The 16405-nt window shown below is 45.8% G+C and overlaps 1 protein-coding gene across 1 annotated transcript; it reads left to right on the top strand.

The window, feature by feature from the left end:
• Positions 1-46: 46 nt before the first annotated feature.
• On the top strand, positions 47-16251 carry LOC110480871 (uncharacterized). Its single transcript, XM_021549174.4, has 20 exons — positions 47-220; positions 303-359; positions 1884-1921; positions 3163-3303; positions 4251-4313; positions 5478-5598; positions 6004-6096; positions 7103-7263; positions 8326-8411; positions 8630-8713; positions 9479-9541; positions 9657-9734; positions 9828-9916; positions 10625-10661; positions 11902-12050; positions 12265-12327; positions 12642-12717; positions 13094-13178; positions 13336-13423; positions 13942-16251. The coding sequence occupies exons 1-20, from the start codon at positions 62-64 to the stop codon at positions 14050-14052; spliced, it is 1842 nt and encodes a 613-aa protein (XP_021404849.4). The 5' UTR covers positions 47-61; the 3' UTR covers positions 14053-16251.
• The last annotated feature ends 154 nt before the right edge of the window (positions 16252-16405 follow it).

Here is a 16405-nt window from a genome sequence, read left to right as displayed (position 1 = left end):
GGGCGGGGCCGGCCCCGGCTCCGCCCCGGCAGCGGGAGGGCTCGCCCGAGGGAGCGCCGCCATGGCGCCGCTGCTGCTGCTGCTGCTGCTCGCGTCGCTGCTGTCCGCCGCCGCCGCCGCCTACCTGTGCTGCGGGCGGCGGCACACGGGCGGCGCGGCGGCCGTGCTGCACCGCCGGGGGCCGCGGCAGGCCGGGCCGCCGGGCCCGCCCCGGGACACCGTGAGCGCCGGGCCGGGCGGGGGGCGGCGGGCGCGGGGCGGCGGGGCCGGCGCTCACCTCGCTTCTCGCCTTCTCTCCGCAGTGGGCTCCGAGGCTGTGCGGCGCCGGGCTGCGCCTCTTCGTCCATGTGGCTAACACGGTGAGTGCGGGCCGGGGCAGTGAAACCCGGGGCCGCGCGGGGAGAACCGGGCGGGGGCTCCGGGGGGCGCGGGGCGCGCCGCGGTGGTTGTGGCTCTCTGCGGGCTCTCGGGTTCTCCGGGCTCTATAGGTGCGGTGCCGTGGCACTGCGAGCGCCGGCCTCTGGCTGAGAGGGTCCTGTGTGTCTTCGGGTGTGGAGAGCCCAAAGCTGACATCAAACTCGGAAGAGAGCTGCCGGCCGCGCTCCTTGGCCGCCGAAGGACTCGTGTCCCTCAGCCCTGTGAGGGGGTCCCTGCAGGCTGCTGAAGGCAGCGGCGCTCCCCAAGGCTGGGCTCTGGATGTCCGGGAGCCGGCGGGCTGATCCCGCTGCGGCACTGGGCCTCTCGGTGTCGTGGTGCAGAGGGGACAAAAGTCTGCATCTCCTGCGCACTGCCCACCTCGCACCTGCTTCTGCTGGCAGCAGCTGGGTCTATGCCTGCTGCTGTTGCTCGGCCTTTCCTTTTGAGCGAAGTAGGCACAAAAGTTTCTTTTCAGCCGTGGCACCTGTTACAAAGCTTGGTGTCCGTCTGGGCCTGGCGTGAAATGCTTGATGGGCTGTGTTTATTTGTGAGAATACCTTAGGAGTGGCTTTCTGTCAAGATGTAATAAGCAGAGTACTTTGTTGTCTTTCGTTTTGTGGCTGCTTCTGATGCATGGCAGAGGGCTTCTTTCCTTTCCCAATACCTCACTTGAAGGGGAATGTGAGATGTTAATTTTCCTACTGGATTGTGCTGTGCTAGGTCAGATGTAGATTAGGAACCATGTGTTTTCAAAAAGGTCTGTAATTCTTACACAGTGCGTGAGGTGACGTGCTGCTTCGTGGGACTGGCAGTGTGAGCCTTGCCTCAGACTTGTACTGTATTTGTACATCGTACAACATGTATCTGAAGTCCATTGTTAAGATATTAAGACAGGCCAGAACAAGGCTGGTCTCTTTGGGACTGTTGATGCTGCTACTCTGGGAGCCAGGGTATGGAAAGATTGTTTTCTGCTGTCTGCTACCATAGAGTTTCTAAATTTCTCACACTTTTCCAAGTTGACTCATGTTACTGTGGGAGCTGGTTGAGAGATAGGCAAGGTCCTAATAGTAAATAAAATAATAAGCTCCTACCTTATCCAATGTTTGCATAATCTGTGGAACATGATGAAAATAACGGATGGGAGCTATATAGATGCTTCTTAACAGTGTTGCATCTGCAGATGCAGGCTTTCTGTAGATGCAGGGAAAGATAAAGGCAGAGGAATCAGAAGAATACTCTTTTTATAATTATATAAATATGAGCGGTGGAGGGAAAGTGTTTCAGGCCATTTTTTTGGTGTAGAATACAAATGTTTGTGCTGTTTCTCTACTGCATAGCATTGTATGTTCTCTAGCGTACTCTGAGCCTGTGGCAATCATGAGCATATTCAGCATTCCTTATCTAGTGAAAGAAGGTGTCAGGTCAAAGTTGCTGCAAACCAACATTTTTGCTTCCTTTTTTCCTAGGCTTTTGGGCAGATTTGCTTATTGCCATTCTTAATGAGGTAAGCATGGGGACTTTTCTCCCACTCTGAGTTTCTTATTTTTTTAGGTTTAAGGTATTTGCATTGCACACTGCTTGTAGGTTATCTGAAATTGTATTTTTTAAAGAGAAGAGCTGCATAATTTGATTACAGAATAAGATTACTTCATAGATGTTTGCTAGATTATTTTTTTAACTACTGTCATTTGAGTGGGTCTCTATGAGAAGAAAATAGCTTTTTTCACACTCATGCAGGTGCATAGAAACTGTATTCATCAGCTTTTCTTTTTGCCTTTTGTTTGCCTTCATGTCTCTTTGTCTTTGCTCTTTTGTTAAAGGACAGTCTTTTTTTCAAGGATGGTGGATGTGCAAATATGCTGTTCTTATCACTGATAGGGTTAAAAGAATAGTAGTAGTGAGAAAGTGAGGCCAGACATAAAGTTCAGAGGTTTTGGTGAGTTCTTTTTAATTATGTTCTCTTGTTTTAGGTCAGCTTTTCTTCTTTCTTTCATATGTGTTTTTGTTCAGAAACTGATTTCAAGAACACATTCCATGAAGAGATACTTGGGTAAGAGGTTCAGGAACCTCTTCATGCTTTGTTCGTATAGTTTGCCCATCATTTGAAGGGTCATCTGTGCAGATCCCAGGACACTGAGAACTGTGTCACCCCTGAATTTGACTTGGGATGTGGGCTTTTTGAGCAAATCAAATCCAGGCAAGTGTCACTGCTATTATACTGCAGATCATTCCTGGATATCTGTGACAGGGTTTTGATCTCCTTGCTTTGCTATGGATTTATGCTGCAAGCCCTGTTGTATTTGGTTGCAAACAAATTATGTTGAAAGAGGAAATGGAAAAGTCTGAAGAGGTGCTTGTTTTAACAGGATTAGTGGTTGAATGTATGGCTTACACTACATTCTTCTTTTATTTTCCTTTCCATTCCTGTCTTGTTTGGTCTGTGTATGAGAGGTCTAATTAAAGTGAATCAAAAACTTCCACCGTTTCTTTCCCAGCTCGAGTTTACAGAGCTTTATGTCAAGAGCCTTATATCAAGAGGTAGGAGGCTTTGTTAAACAGGCAGAATAGATTTGATGCTGCCCTTAGGAAATATGCAAGAGAGATTAGCTTGTAGCTGTTGCAACTCCCTGCTGTGAAAGCAGGCTGCTAAGACAAAATGTTCTTGGGTAAGGTTCCTTCTGAACAGTCTGAAAAATTAGTCATAGTTGAGGTTGAAAACTCCAGCAGTGATTCTCTCTTATTCAGAATGAACAACTTCTCGCTTATGCGTTCCCTTGACATTCATGAAGATCCCACGTTTATCCCGGAGGTTGCTGCGGGGGTTGCAGAAGACAAGTCTGAGGCTAAAAGCCCTTCAGATGTTATCAAGGAGCTGACAGATGCAAGGTCAGTATGTGATGTGTAAGAGAGAAGTGGAGATGAATACACATGCTGGCAGTGGTACTTTAGTGGGAAGCTGTCATTGTCAGCAATTTAGATTAAATTCTTGTTTCCATGCCCAGCCACTTCACAAAACAAATAGTGCTGTCAGTCATCTTGCCTTTTGTAACTTACAAATCACCAGCAATTACAAGCAATGCGAAAGAGAAAAGTCTATTGGGGAGAGACCAAATTCTGCCCTTACCAGCACTCTGGTTGCACGATTACAGCAGGTACACTTAGTGTTTGGCTAGTTAGTAAATAGATTTCTCTAAGTGACTTTACAGGAGTGCTGTTTCTAGCCTCCAGGGAATCTCAAAGAGAACACCAGGTTTTCTTGGAGGAGAGAAGGAACACAGGTTCTAAAGAAAATAATGCACAAGAAATTAGCTTTGTTAGTGATGAGAAGTGGCCTACTGTTTATGTGCTAGAGCCATTTGGTGTTGAAGCAGTTTGCTTGTGTGTGCTGCATGGTGCCTTTTCCCACTCCTGCACTACACACCCAGATGTGCTGCTGGCTGTCTCGGGATTGAATTTTTGACAGAGGTCTGGGAATAGGTTCAAAAGTATATTCCAGCTAGGCTATAGTGTTGTAGTGGTGAGTAGGAAGTGTAAATCTGGAATACATTTTGAACAGTTTAATGACTGCTGTATTTCAGTAGGAATATGAAGAAACTAGAACATTCTGGCAAAATTGGTCCCTTATTTCTGTGGCATCCATAGTGTGCCTGTTGCCTGGCTTGTGTGCAAGGAGTCTGACAGAGTGTGAGGGGCAATGCAGGGGTTAGCAATTCACGTGGTTTACTGTGAATGGTACCCAAATCTGCATTGGACAGTGATGCTGAAGTCTACAGGTCTGAACAAACCTGGCTTTGGTGGCTCACAGTTACACCTTTTAATCCTTTCTTTTGCAGGTCTGATTCTGCTAGGAACGGGTTTAGCTTCAAAGAGATCAGAGACTATCTGGAATGCTACCGGTAGGTGAAATTATGGTCTGGAAACAACCTATCCCACATGTTTCTCTGCTGTGGGCTGCCACTGTTCCACAGGCTCTCAGGAATCTCTTTGTTAGCATTGTCCTTGAGGTGCCATTGTTTATCATCACTTCCTGCTGTTCTTTCCCTTTAGTAGAATAACAAAGGAAAGTCAGCTGGGAGAGCTGGCACAGCTTTATAAGCCCTGCAAGAATATTTAAATACCATTTTCTTTGGCTTACTCTCTTGTCAGTCTTGTTCGAGAGAGATTTCTACATATCTTGTTTACTCAAACATGAGTGAGAAGTAGATGAGGGTTGATCTGGATTATGCCAGTTGTGCATACTGTGGGTCTCTGATGAATCCCTTGGTTCCCCAGCTCCCTGTGCGTCTCTGAGCATGACACCTGCTTTCACCCAGTAAACATGTCCAGCTTGGAAAGAGCTGAAAACACCCCCCTGACTCTGGGGTTCTGTGAGCTGTTGGCTGCCTGGTAATCCTAGTTGCCTCTGGGGCATGTGCCAGAAGTGGAGCCCTTGGAAAAATATCCTTGCACTCCTAGAACTTGTTCCTCAAGGGCCACCTCTGCCCAGGCTGTGGCATTGGAGCAAAGGGCTGACACTGCAGTCTGCTGTTACAGGTGCATCTTGGCTGTGAGGCTTTTGTGTCAGCCAGGGATGGTGTGTTTGTGGTGTAGCAGTCTTTGCCAGGAGGCAAGGAAGGTTTATTAAAGATGGGTTATGACAGTACTGCTGGCAGCCCCTTCTGTGTAATGGGAGGCCTGTATAAAGGGGTCTGACCTCTTGGTCTTAGCTCATTATATTGGGAGTTTCATAGTTTCCAAGCTTTCAGGAGCTTGAGGACTGTCAAGCTGTCAGCTGTGTGTCCCTGTTTATCTGTGGTGGTTCAGGAACATTTAGGTTAAACTCGCCTAGGTTTTCCCCTCCTCTAAGGAGCATTCTGTGTAGGCAAATTATCCCCTTAAGGAAAGGAATCTCCTGTCCTGATGTTGTCAACAGTGTTCAGATCATCACCACACAGAGATTCTTACCTAATTCTTGCTAAAAGCTGTGACAGCTGCCATCGTGCTGCATGGGAGACAAACCCTGTGAGTGGATATGTGAGGGGAGGTCTTATAACAAACTCCCAACTTCTCCTGTCCTGTAGGAGTGGGAAGCTGACGCCATCCCAGGTAGCCAAGAACATCATTGCCATGTTGGAGGATTGTGACAAATCCACGCCACCGCTCAGAGCCATAGTGCAATGGGACCAGGAGCAAATAATGCTGGTAATGTCTGCCTCTGGTAGGAAAGGGGCCTCTGCCACCCCAAGGGCAGTAGCATCCATAAGAAGAGCCAATATGCACAGAAAAATAAGTAAATTTTTCATTCCTCTGTGTTTAGAGGACTACAACAAGTTTGCTTTCCTTCCTGCAAAGAGAAGTAGCATTAAAGCAATCTGTTTCCTGCTGAATGACTGTTTATAATAGGACTTCTGTGCTTATGTGGCATCCATTAGTGTAGATAGTTCCAAGTTGTAGTTTCTCACCAGCATATGGTGGAAGAAGAAAACTTTGATAGGCTGGCCAAGAAAGCCATTTTTAATATCCATTCCAATACTGATTATGACCTTCAGCTCAGCGAAATATATATATATATAGCATATGCTTTATGCTTTTTCTTTTTCTCTGCAGATGGCTGAGGCCTCCACTACTCGTTACAGAAATAAGTGTACCCTGTCTTGTCTGGATGGCATCCCAGTGTGCCTGAAAGAAGAGTTCAAAGTGGTGAGTTTCCTTGTCTAGCTGCCAGCTCCTGTTGCAGGTGGTTAACCTGGGCAACTCACTGTGACAAGGTTTTGAGACCAACTTCTCAGCAGAAGCCTGAGAATATGTTTGTAATGAGGGGTTGTATGTGGGTTTGTAGTGAGTAGGATTAACAAGTTTTGCAGGGTGAAGGCAGATTTTGCATACAGCAGACGTGTTCCATATCTTGTACTGATCTCTTTAATCCACAGGGAATAGAGGGTGGGTGTGGGAAACAGTCTCTTATGATGAAATGAGAATGTATAAAAGCATCTGTACAGTGGGTGTAACTGTCTGTATTTCTCAGGCCCTGACTCCACTCCACTGGCAAAGCATCCCTGTCCCCTTAAAATACATGTGCCAGAAATACGCAAGTTCCTTTGAAAATTCCCATTGACAAAGATTTTTACTGTGGCCTAACAACAGCTAGCAGTAACTACTTGTGGCAGTGCCATCAGGCTGTTGTAGGCTCTGCAGAGACCTACCCCTATGGTGGGAGTCCTGTTTATGTACAGATTCTTCTGTTGCTGCCTCGAAGTAGAGTAGTTAGCACATCCTGAAAATAAGCCCATCTGTTGTTTTGGCATTCAACTAATCTTGATGTCAGGCTTCAAAGCATGCAGATCTGAAATGCTGTAGCTCTGTCCATACAAAGATGGAGCACAGAGCTGTGTGCTGTGGGGCCAAGTTGATCTTCAGCCTCTGGGCATAGCAATTGCATTGCTGCAGGGAGGCAGCTTTGATCATCCACATGCTCTACTGTATCATGGTATGAAAAGGACTCCTCTGCATGGGAGAATGACCAAATATTGAAGGTTTAAGTGTCCCTTCTGACAGAGACCATCACAGGACAAGCTGAAGAGTGGTGCTGCCTAGCCCTTGCTTACCTCCATGGGTCCTAATGTCTGGGATCTGTTGTGATGTTGGAGTGTGCATGTGCTCCTTTGGCAGGGTTTTATAATTAATAGTTAGGTGTCTTCTTGCTAAGGTGCCTTACCATCACCGAGTGGGAACAGTCTATCTTGGGACACAGCCAGAAACAGAAGATGCTACTGTGGCCAAGAAGCTGCGAGAGGCTGGGGCTATCATTATTGGGGTCTCAAACATGCATGAACTAGGGACTGGAACAACTGGATGCAACCCTAACAGGTAAAAATTCCTGTCTTCTCTCTTCTCCCAGTCTAGAAATACCTATGACTGTCCAGAATTCCCAGGTAAAGGTACAAAAATAAGGGGAATCATGACAGAACCCTGAGGGTATGAAAACCCAGTACTGTAGATTTGAGGGTTAGAGTAGCTGTGGAAGCCTGAAGGCTCTTGAAACCAAAGGAAGGAGAGGCTCCAAGTGTTGTCTGCTGAGTAAGGAACTTAGTTTGTCAGGCTCTTACGGGCCTGGAGGTGTGAATGTTTATAGTATGAGTGGTACACAAAAGCTGTGACAGAAAACAAATACTCATGTAATGCTCAGCCTCAGTGATGGCTGAAGGCCTAGAACATGGAGAAAAAGGTACAGTCATCTCAGGAGAACATAGTTGTTTTACTTCCTAGCTAAAACAGGCTCACTGGATTTGCTTTACTTTGGTGAATTCTCCAGCTATAGCCAAGCTGAGAACTCGGCTCCAGAGCAATGGTGCTGATGGCTTTGATAAGCCTTGTGTAGAGCCACACATGGTGCATGTGCAGCTGGGTGGAGCTAGGGCTCCCCCTGGGCTGCAGCAGCGTGCCAGCATTTCCAGCATTTCCTCACCGTGGGAGGGCAGCTGGATACCCAGTGGCTTGGCAGGGCTCTGCTGGCTGGGGCTGTGGTCAGCCTGGAGACGTGGGGAGCTGCTGCTTGGGGATAAAGGGCAGAGCTGACTTTATTGTCTGTAATGATTGCTGGCCACCAGCTGCTCCACCTTTTGGAATTGCATCATGCACTGTGGCAGGCAGTCATGGCGCAGTGCCATTGCCAATAGAAGAGCTGAAGCAGCATCTTTTCTCATACTTTGGTCCTCTTTTGGATGGGCTGCTTATGCTCACAGGAGATTGGATTCTGAGGCAGAAGTCTTTTTTGCATCCTGTTTTCTAGGGACATGGCACTTTCTGAAATTAAATGGCATCTCTTTACAAAGAGATCAGAATCCCTGAGCTGTGTTTCTGGATCTTTTCCTGCCCTGTAATGCACACAGTCCTCCTAAAAAAAGGTTAAACTATTTTTGTCTGCTTCAGGTACCACAAGATCCCTAGGAATCCCTACAATCCTAACCACTTTACAGGTGGGAGTTCCAGTGGGTCAGCAGCAGCTGTAGCAGCAGGTAGGTGGTCCTAAATGGAGTTGGTGGGAGGAAGGTCCTGAGCCAGAGTACCTTAGGCATTTAGTATTTATGGGGGGGGGGGGTTGGGTTTAGCAGCTGGAGGGAACTTGTAGCTGAACAGAGAGCTCTGTGTGCTGTCTTGGATACAGCTGCTGTTAGAATGGACAAGACAACATGTTGTGTCTCTGATCACAGGCCAATGTGTGGGTTTTTTGTAGGTCTCTGCCCCGTGGCTATTGGCACAGATGGAGGAGGCTCTGTGAGGATTCCTGCTTCGTTCTGTGGTGTGGTGGGCCTAAAAGGTAGAGCCCTTTAATCATGGAGGGGTGTGTGTTTGTCTTGTTTGCTGTTCCAGATAGAATGCCACAAACACGTTAGATACTTATTAATTCCTGTGAAGTAAAACTTGACCAGAGAAACTGAAATATAACACCCTGAGAGTCATGAGGGTTAGACTGGCACCATGGAAATATTCTCTACTCTTCGTTGAACACATGTTAAAAAAACCTAACTTACTTACCTCAAATACAAAACAAAATATGCATGCTGCTTTTCCTTTCTACCCTTTCCTTTCTGTCTTTCATTGAGACCAGATAGTCAGCCATTACTCTCTTTCCATCCTTCACTTGTGATCAACTCGACAAATCTTGATTCAGCTGAGGAAGATGATGATGATAAAAGAATGCAACTGGTCAGAAAATTGATATGAGTATTTGCAGAAGAGAGCTGGTGTTAGGCATGAAGTCTCACCAGTGAAATGGGTGTGACCCTCCCATGGGGTGCTGTCTCCTGCTGTTGATAATCCTGCTCCTGCCTCCCCATCCTCCACACCACAAATGCTGCTTCTGCATATTTAGATACAAACATTCCAAAGTGTCCCGCACATATTTCCCCTTAACTAAATAATTTCTATGGGAGAAAACCAATTTCACTATTCACATGCTTCACTGATGAGACAGGCTGGGGTCAGCAGAACAGGGTACTGAAGGATGAGAGACTGGGCTCTGAAACAGCAGACATAAAAGTGACTGCTGGTACCCAGCTATGTCCCATTTCTTGTTCTCCAGGTACATTTGGGCGCATCAGTTGTCATGGCTGCTTGCCACTCTCCTATTCCACAGTCAGCGTAGGTAAGAGGACTTGTGCTCCACTTCAGGGACCTTGCTGTGTGCTGCTCTCTCTCTCACAGGGGAGGAAGGTACTATTTACCTCTTGTCACTTTTTTATAACTGGTCTCTTTTACAGGCCCTATCTGTACATCAGTGGCAGATGCAGCCATTGTTTACAGTATCCTTGCTGAGCCAGATTTGCTCTACCCATATGGTAGGTGAGCCCTCTCCCTCCCTGAGCCCAGATGCTCTCCCTTCCTAGAGGCATCCTAGAATAAAAGGAGGAACTATTCTTTGTTCCCTGCAGGACTAAAACAGCCTAAAGCAACCCTATCTGATATGTGTGCTCCTGACCTGAAAGGCTTAAAACTGGGAGTGGACTGGACATTTTTTAAGGTACCTGGTTTATCTCTTATCTTTCTGCTGCTTTGCAAAATAAGATTTTAAAGGAGCCCAGTGCATTCATTGTTATCTTGCCTGTCATCATTAAAGCTTTTCATATTTAGTCCCATAGTTGGAAGATAATACAGTCTATGTGAAAACATCAACATGGAGATATTTTTTTCTAAGGCAGAGTTTTGAGTAAGAGTCTGTTGGAGGCGTGAGGAAAAGTAATGACTACAGCTGATTCTATTGGATGCGATGCTTCTGAACTGATTACAGAAGGCAGTTAGTTTAAAATCAAATGAGGAAAAGGAGTGTATCCACTTGGTAACAGTGCTGTAGCAGCTGAATGTTACTTCATTATTCCAATGTAGAAATGGGACTTGCAAGCTAGTACTGCTTGAAAATTGTAATACAGCCCCAGAAATGTACTCAGAATTTCTTTCTGAAGGTACAAAAAAGACTCTTACTGGTTCTGGCACAGTGCAGACGGGAATATTCTCTGCTCTGGAAAAGATGACCTTTCCTTTTCAGTAGGGATGTGACCTGCAAGCTGTTCTCTTGCAGCGTGTGACCTAAGTCCTGTAGGACTGTGTTTCACTGCTGTTAGGGACAGGAACGAAGAAGGCACCATGAGGACTGACATTCTGGTGAGTGTGCTCACCAAGACAAGGAGAGCAGTTATTAAAGTTACTAAAGTTCTTTCCTCTTATTCTTTAGGCATGTGATGCTGAAGTCCTGTCTGCCTGTGAGAAAGGTAAAGAGGGAAAGTCTGTAAGTCTCTTATTGTGCCTGATGTTATGGTGTCACTTGGTGCTCCTCTTATGTGTGCATTAAATAGCTCTTGCCTGAAGTCCTTAAAGGCAGTTGCTTAAAGGAGTCTGTCTGGATAAACAGCAGTAACTTTGTATTGGGGAAGCCCCCCTAACTGCTGAGGGGGAAGCCCCCTTAACTGCTGAGGGTTAAAAAGTTCAGCAGTTATGGGCTTGTCAGATTACAATGGAAGAATGCAGTCCAGTGTGCTTAGCCTCTGTGTGTATAATGACAGATCTGTGCTTGGTAATACTTACTCTGCAAGCTTTAATGGTGAAAGACTTTTAAGGGAAGGCCTTGTTTCACAACATAATGCTCAGTAGTAATACAGTGCTGGGTCTTTGTGATATATCCAGTCCACTGGTATTTCCTTGAAATCCACCAAGTGGTGCCTTTAGGGTGCCTTTGTCAGAGTTTAGACTAAGCAAAATTGACCCTGGTGTGTACTTGGGGGCAGGGGAGAAAGCCTCTACAATGCCTGGTATAGTAGTTGCATTGGAGCTGAGTATTTGGGCTTTGCCTGGATTTTCTTCACCCTCCTTATTTCCACAAACACACTTCTACATTTATAGAGTTTCTTCAGGAGAGATGGATCATAGGCAAGCTTGGATATTTATGAAGAATCTGGGGTCACTGAAATAAGACGATTCTTTTCAGACTGCAAAAAATTTACTTTTCTCAGAGTCTTGGTGTTCAGCCTTGTTAAAGTGCATCATGATTTAGGGGCTCTGTATTGTTTACCTGGTCTCTTGAGTATTCCCTGGTTCCTTTACTATTATGGTTCAGAAGAGACTTTGAATGGGAATCTCTTGATGCTAAATCATCACTTCATGCTGATAGAACACTGGCCATGTGAAGTGCTCAGGGAAATACTGGCAGTCCTTCTACTCTTTGGCTTAACTGGGAGGCTAGTGGGGTAAGGTGAATTTGCCTGAAATACAGCAGGCAAGTTAAGAACCTGTCTGCAGCCCCTGCCCTGTTGGAATACTGAGATGTATTAGGTTGAAAGCATTTCCCTAGGGGAAGCAGCTGCAGCTGTGCATGTCACGCAGTGCACTGAAGATGCTCACCCTGCCATGGTGTATGGGGTCTCTGACTCTGCAGGGGTTGGGGATTTTGCAGCCTTTCTGTGAAGTCTGGAGATCTCAGGGATGCTGTCTGTGCTTTATCTGTCCCATACACAGCGGTGAAGCACCTGCAGAGTTTGGGAGCCAGTGTGGTTGAAGTCTCTCTTCCAGAGATAGAAGAAGCCCGAGTGGCACATGTGATCTGCATTCTCAGTGAGATGAGGGACTTCCTGCAACCTGACTTCAATAAACATTTCCATGAAATGGTAAGTAGCAGCAGCTTGGAGCAGTGTGCGTAGTTGTTCTGGCTGATATGGATCAAATGTCATGTCAGTGAGAAACCTGAGGTGCTCCTGCTTCTTCTATGACAAACTACATGTTGGATTGCTACTGGTATAGAAGAGCAGACCTGGAAGAGAACTGGGCTGTCACAGTTCAGTTTCCTGCAAGCAGAGCCTTGACCAGTTTTTTCTATTTCAGAATTTGGAAACTCGGGCTAGCCTAGCCTTGGCTTCCCAGTTCACAGCTCTGGATTATATTAAGGTAAGGAACATACTGGGGTGAAGGCTGAAGGGAGGCACATAGTGAAACTGTAAAGGTGGGGTAGCAGCTTCTCTTAGCTTCCCCACACCCATAGGAAGATGTCACCCAGCTTTAGTTGTCCTCTGCTGTGAAAGCATGCTGGATGGTAGGGCACCACAGAGGACATGCCACTTGCCCTGTACCCTGATTGCAAATTACAGGAATGGTGTCTTCTTTTACAAAGGCAGAGATGCTGATGGGCAGAGTCTGCCAACATCAAATATACATTTTGTGAGCCAAGAGGGCCCATTAGACAGTATTCTCTCTGCTTGCAGGCAAATCGACAGAGAACTCGGAGCATGAGATTTTTGCAAGAGATCTTCAGCACTGTCAACTGTATCCTTACACCAGGTACTGGCACTCTTGGCTAAAGAGCCAATCCTCAACAGCTGTGTGGTGCCTTTTAAGAGCAGTCACTTCATTAACTCTCCCTCCTCAGTTCTGAGAGTATGACTTTTGTGCACTTTGCTGTGCCTTGCACCCTTAGAGGATAATGCTGCCTGATTAGAAAATGATTGCTGTGTATTTCTAGACTTGTTATATCCATGGCACTGCATCAAGTTGCCCAGAGAGCCTGTGGGATCTTCATCCCTGGGAATATTCAAAAGCTATTTGGACATGGTCATGGGCAACCCTGCATTTGCTGACCATTCCTGAGCCAGAAGGTTAGACAGGATGACTTCCTGAAGTCCCTTTCAAGTTCAGTCATTTTGTGATTCCTCCACAGCTGTTCCTTGCACTGCTCCAAGAATTTATGAATCTGACCTCTTGACTGGGAGCAGTGATATGTCCTTCACAGTCCGGTCCATGAGGTAAGGAAAGTGCTACTTGCACTACAGAAACAAGGGAACAGCTGGAAAAGAACCTCAGACTGTAAGGTGGGAGAGATTAATCATAGCTGCCTCTATCAAAAAAGGATGAATTTGCTGCTGTCCCCAGGAATACCAATGACAGCCTTTTTCCCCCTAGGTTCATGCAGCTTGGTAACTTCACTGGGATTCCAGGCCTTGTGGTCCCCATTGGATATTCTACTGCTGGGCTTCCAATTAGCCTCCAGGTGAGTATTTGTTCTTTGTGAATGCTGGGGCACAAAATCCCCAGTTGGCTTTGTCCTAAAGCATCAAAATCAGGTCTCTGCTGTTCCACACAGCTGAGTTGAGGAGCTAGCAGGTACTGGAAATAAAAGCTTTAATTTGGGGGTGATTTGCCTCACTCCTAAATGACAGAGGTCTCTGCGTATCTTTGAGAAAGGCATCTTTGTCTCCCTGTCTACTTGCATCAATACACAGTATTGGTCACTACCCTTTCCTCTCTTATTTCTCATTTCTGTAACTTCTTATAAATCCTTTCCCCTTGAAATAGGTCTCATATAAGGGAAAGATCTATGTCTTGCAATCTAAAGTCACACAGCTGCCTTCCCAAATAGAGTGATGCCATACTTACTGGGGTAAAAGGAGAAAACATCTTTTGAGGATGTTGAGGCGGGGGGAGATTGTTTCCAAGACTTTCAAAAGCATCTGTATAATGCTACTTTTTTAATTCATCCTTCTCCTTCTGCCTCTCATCTTCTCTCAGGTCATGGCAAAATGGTGGGATGAAGCTGTTCTTCTGAGGATTGGCCTAAAGCTAGAGCAGTTCCGTGACCAGACCAAAAAACCATCCATTTATTATGACATCCTTGCATGACGGAACAACCAAGATGGGAAACAAGTCTGGCTTTTTCCTAGTCTGACCTGACCAAGTATTAGAGTGAACTTATTTTCAGTGATCATCAGAATAAGGCATAGTAGCAGGCCCATCTGAGCAATGGGGACAAACCACTGATCTAATCAGGCACTGAGGCTGGGCAGACATAATTTCTGCTCCCTGCTTGGTGGATGGTCCAGTTTATACTAGGGAGACTAACTGTGCTAGCTAGTTGGGTTTTTGCCAACAGGGGGAAGCTGCAACTATCTTCTTTAATTTCTTCTCAGGTACGAGTTCTGTGTATGGGTGGAATGCAGTTGCATCTGCAGGACTGAATGCAGGCAGTTCATACTACTGTACATGGCAAGGTTCAACCTTAACCTTGTCATGGAACTCCTCCTTCAGGACAGAACAAAGGTCTTGTTTCTGAAGGGGAAAGGCAGCAAACACTCCCTAGCACTACTGGAATGAGGAGGATCTTACCCACCTGCACTTAGGCAGTGTTTGTTTTGGCCCTGTACTCAGGCACTGGGAGCAAACCAATAAAGCCTGTAGCTAAGGAGGTGCTGCCAGCAGTACAAGGACAGCCTAATGGCTGCACAGCGTCTGGGTGTGCTCACTGCCCCAGAATCCTGCCTCCCTTCAGCCTGGCATGCAAGGGGAGGAAAAGCCACACCGTGAACCGTCCCTGACTCCACCGCAAAGCCCTGGTGCAATGTTCTGGCTTTCTTTTGCACATCTCCATTTCCCAAGCTAAGCCTTGAAGACCCTCTTTTCTCCTGCTGGTTGCTTATGTTTAAGCCTACTATAATGTAGGTGTCCAAATGGTAGAAACCACTGGATAATGCTTTGAAATACTGTTCAAGGGGTGCTGAGCCAGCTATCAGTAACAGGTGGAATCTGTAGGAAATGCTACTGAGCTACTGCAAAATTGAAGCTGGATGCAAGAAAGGTGTTGCACAAAGAGCAAAAGAGCATATGCAGAAAAGAGCCTGCTCTAGATAAGAAGCCAACCTTCTCTTAGCTTTAAATTACTTCCTAGAGTAATCAAGGTAGACATGGATTACTACATACAGCATGACATGGCTGTAAGCCACCATGTTGTTTTATTGAAAGGCTCCAGACTGGAAATTCCCTAGTACCTTTGTCCTGCCAGCAACATTAGGACCATGTGAAAGGAAAGGCTTATGAGTAACTAAACCTAAGCATCTGTGTTCATTCTGGGGTGAGTGCTCAGAGGCATCTCCTGTTGCCTACATGATCAGGCATCCTGGAATTGTGATCAGGCTGCTGGAGCAGCTGTCCTACAGACAGAAGAGATCACTGAATTCTTACATAGTGTGGAAGAAGAAGCAGAAAGTAGTTGCAATTTCTCCCAAACTCAGTACAGTTTCAGGATTTTTTCCCCATACTACTACATACTCCTTAACTAGAGCTAGCACTTCACTAATGGCTGAAGTTGTCAGATGGCATCTGAATGCAAGAACATTGCATTGCTGTCCCCTGCTTAATTACCTGAGTTAAAAACATCAACTTTTACCATCAGCTGTCACCAGCATGCACAGTTACTTTTACGGTTGAAATGCTTTTTATCTTGAATGGGATACTGCCACAACTGTTTTTTCACTGGAGCCTAGTATAGCTCAGCTTTAGGAAGAACAGCCTCAAAGCAAAGTATTTCCTGTATTATTAATGATAACTTATTAACACTACCAACGTCAATTACAATGAAACTACTGAAATGTACTGCTTAGCAATAAGGGAGTTGGTTGGTAAGAGTTTCACAAGACTAAATACTGCTTGAAGGAAATAGCTGAGTATTTCCTAATTCAATGGTGTTACTCAAGGAATTAAAGAGATGAGTGTCTAAAATACTCAATTACAAGCCTGCTAGATAAGCAAGCTCTTTTTTTCAAATCCCTTCCTAAATGATATGCTACTCTAAAATTCCAATTTAGTTCATTCTGTGGGCATGGTGAGGGAGCTCAGGTTGCTAGGAGGAGAGAGGCCAAAGTAAACATTTTTTAAAAATACCTGCATCCTTCTAACAGTGGGAAGAAAAAAGAATTGAGTTTGTACTGGCTGACATTAGCACTGCTTCCTCCCTTTCCCTAAACATATCTCATCAATGCACATTTCCAGTGCAAGAATTTCCTAGTACTGAGGTCACTAAAATAAACTGTACTCATCCTGGTGAAAGCGCCCTGTCTTTCCTTTTTTCCCCCTGGCTGTTAGTTTATCCAAATTCTACAGCAGACCTGTTCCTAGTTACCAGCAGTTCTGTGAGCAAAGCAGACACAGTGACCACACACACAATCCTGTTGCTTCACACAAATATATGTATGGGTATAGA

Source organism: Lonchura striata, chromosome 1 (assembly GCF_050655825.1).
Source record: "Lonchura striata isolate lonStrDom1 chromosome 1, ASM5065582v1, whole genome shotgun sequence".
In the NCBI taxonomy this organism is placed as follows: domain Eukaryota; kingdom Metazoa; phylum Chordata; class Aves; order Passeriformes; family Estrildidae; genus Lonchura; species Lonchura striata.
This window is presented reverse-complemented; position numbering and strand designations above follow the sequence as displayed.